Source organism: Sinocyclocheilus grahami, unplaced genomic scaffold (assembly GCF_001515645.1).
Source record: "Sinocyclocheilus grahami isolate Dianchi unplaced genomic scaffold, SAMN03320097.WGS_v1.1 scaffold1247.1, whole genome shotgun sequence".
NCBI lineage: Eukaryota > Metazoa > Chordata > Actinopteri > Cypriniformes > Cyprinidae > Sinocyclocheilus > Sinocyclocheilus grahami.
The window spans coordinates 52,851-55,804 of NW_015506426.1; the positions used below are offsets into that span (position 1 = coordinate 52,851).

General features: G+C 30.8%; 1 protein-coding gene across 1 annotated transcript in view; it reads left to right on the forward strand.

Annotated features, from left to right (window-relative positions):
- Positions 1 to 2,954, forward strand: part of LOC107568462 (phosphatidylinositol 3,4,5-trisphosphate 5-phosphatase 2A-like) — a 47,098-nt gene that overhangs the window by 29,600 nt on the left and 14,544 nt on the right. The window contains exons 15-16 of the mRNA XM_016254432.1: positions 1,168 to 1,257; positions 1,335 to 1,462. Of these exons, the coding sequence (XP_016109918.1) occupies positions 1,168 to 1,257; positions 1,335 to 1,462 (218 nt within the window). The remainder of the gene's footprint in view (positions 1 to 1,167; positions 1,258 to 1,334; positions 1,463 to 2,954) is intronic.

Consider the following 2,954-nt stretch of genomic DNA (forward strand, 5'->3'; position numbering starts at 1 on the left):
TGTTAAACTGTAATGTATTTCTGTGATGTGCAGCTGTATTTTCAGCATCATTCCTCCAGTCTTCAGTGTCACATGATCTTCAGAAATCAGTATAATATGCTGATCTGCTGCTCGAGAAACATTTCTGATTACTATTTCTTAATATTATAATTATTTATGCAGTTATAACTCTTGTTATTTGGCCATTAAGTTTTAATGAATTGATTCAAAACTGATTCACGAACTTGTTAATGTCAAAAAAATTAAAAATGTTGACAGAAATCATTATAAAATATTAAAATATTTTAGTGGAATATGCGATTAAATACTGCATTAAATCCACAATTATTGATACTTATTACTATGTGTTGTTGTATTATTGCATATAAATGAATATATTTAAATATTCTTCCCTGGGATCTTTTATAAAAAAAAAAACTTTGAAATATAGTTTAAACATTGAATTTAATATTTCATATATATTATTGAATTAAATATGAAAATATTGATATTTATTACTGTGTTGTTGTGTAGTTGCAAGTAAATGAATATAATTAAATACTGATTCTTTAAATATTTTGTTTAATATTTAATATATTTGATTGCATTAAATATGCAAGTATTAATACTTGTTATTGTGTTGTTGTATGTAAATATAAATATTGATTAAATATTGATCTATGAATGAATTTATCAAAAAACATGAAAAACAAATTAAATTAAAAATGTAATGAATTAAATATGCAACACACACACATATATATCTATAAATATCTCTCTCTCTCTCTCTATATATATATATATATACACACATTTAGTTTTTTATTTAAGTGAAAATAATTTTTTTTTATTATAACATTATATACATTATATAAAAAACGATATCACTGAAATGTATTAAAAAAAACAATTAAACTACTTGTTGACAATCATTTTAAATAATTTCAGAGCAAATGCATAAATATTGCAATACATATTTAATATTATCAAAAGGTTTAAAATGAGTGAAATTAATCTCCTATATAATCCAGCTCTACTCTCAAAATAAATGACAAATAACAGCCTCTGCCAGTATCTGAGCTCAAGCGCTGTTTAATGACTGTGTGTGTGTGTGTGTGTCTGTGTCTGTGTCTGTGTCTGTGTCTGTGTCTGTGTCTGTGTCTGTCTGTCTGTCTGTGTGTGTGTCAGGCTGTACAGATGATATCGTCACCAGCGATCACTCGCCGGTCTTCGGCACGTTTGAGGTGGGCGTCACGTCTCAGTTCGTCTCTAAGAAAGGTACGGCGTGTGTTTTCACGGCTCAGTTTCTGTTGTTTGTCACAGGTTTCTCACGTCGAGCTGCTCTTCCTCCGCAGGTCTGCCCAAGTCTTCAGAACAGGCCTACATCGAGTTTGAGAACATCGAAGCCATCGTCAAGACGGCCAGCAGAACCAAGTTCTTCATTGAGTTTTACTCGACGTGTCTGGAGGGTAAGAAACCAAATCATCCATGAGAATGAGGAAGCTCATATGTGAAAGTGTTTATAATAACATTCATCGTTATCACTGGCTGAAATCTCTGATCGCTACGTGTGTCTGTTAAAGAAAATGAAAAGCATTCAGATGCACTGAACGTCCTTGTTTCTGGGTGAAACTGAATATTCAGCAGGACATTGTGTGGACTGAGACCGATGCTGTTATTGTGAACTAAAACTATTGCAAATCATTTTTGGTAACTGAAATAATAGTTTTTTTTTATATTAGATGAAAACCCTCAAAATTACAAATGTTGCATTTGGCAACTGAGCAAAATAAGTAAGTTTAAGTTATAAAATTACTAAATAAAACTGAGAAAAAAAACTGGAAAAAACCTAACTGAAATAAAAAAAAACAAATATATATATATATATATATATAAATAAAAAATAAATTAAAGCTAAATGGAAAAAATAAATATAAATAATAAATTAAAAACAAAAGTAATAAAAATGACAAAAGCACATGACAAAATTGATAAAACTTAAAATAAAATGATAACCTTAAAAAATTGAAATGAAAATTAGAAATGTTACATTAGCGATTAACCGAAACAAAGACGTTTAAGTTCCAAAATGACTAAAACTGATAGAAATATAGACAGATGGACGGATGGACAGACAGAGACAAACAGAAATATACTTACAGATAAACATGAGAATAAAAAATAAATTAAAGCTAAATGGAAAAAATAAATATAAATAATAAATTAAAAACAAAAGTAATAAAAATGACAAAAGCACATGACAAAATTGATAAAACTTAAAATAAAATGATAACCTTAAAAAATTTAAATGAAAATTAGAAATGTTACATTAGCGATTAACCGAAACAAAGACGTTTAATTTCCAAAATGACTAAAACTGATAGAAATATAGACAGATGGACGGATGGACAGACAGAGACAAACAGAAATATACTTACAGATAAACATGAGCAAAAACTAATATCAATAGCAAAATACAAAGTTTACACTAAAATGAAAACTGAAAATGGAAAAAAAGCTAATTCAAAATATTAATACATACTATAATAGTATATAAATAATACTAAAATAAGACTGGCTGGGGCTTGATTGAGGGTGAAACATGTTAGACTCATATTATTAGATGTGTTTTCTAATGCACAAATCACTATTATTACTGCTCTCTGTCTGTCTGTCTGTCCATCTGTCTGTCTCTCTGTCTGTCCGCCTGTCTGTCCGTCCGTCCGTCTGTCTCTCTGTCCATCTGTCCGTCCGTCTGTCTCGCTGTCCATCTGTCTGTCTGCCTGTCTGTCCGTCCGTCTGTTTCTCTGTCCATCTGTCTGTCCATCTGACTGACTGTCTGTCCATCTCTCTGTCTGTCTGCCTGTTTGTCCGTCCGTCTGTCCATCTGTCTGTCTGTCTCTCTGTCCATCTGTCTGACTGTCTGTCCATCTCTCTGACTGTCTGTCTCTCTGTCCATCTGTCTGTCCATCTGT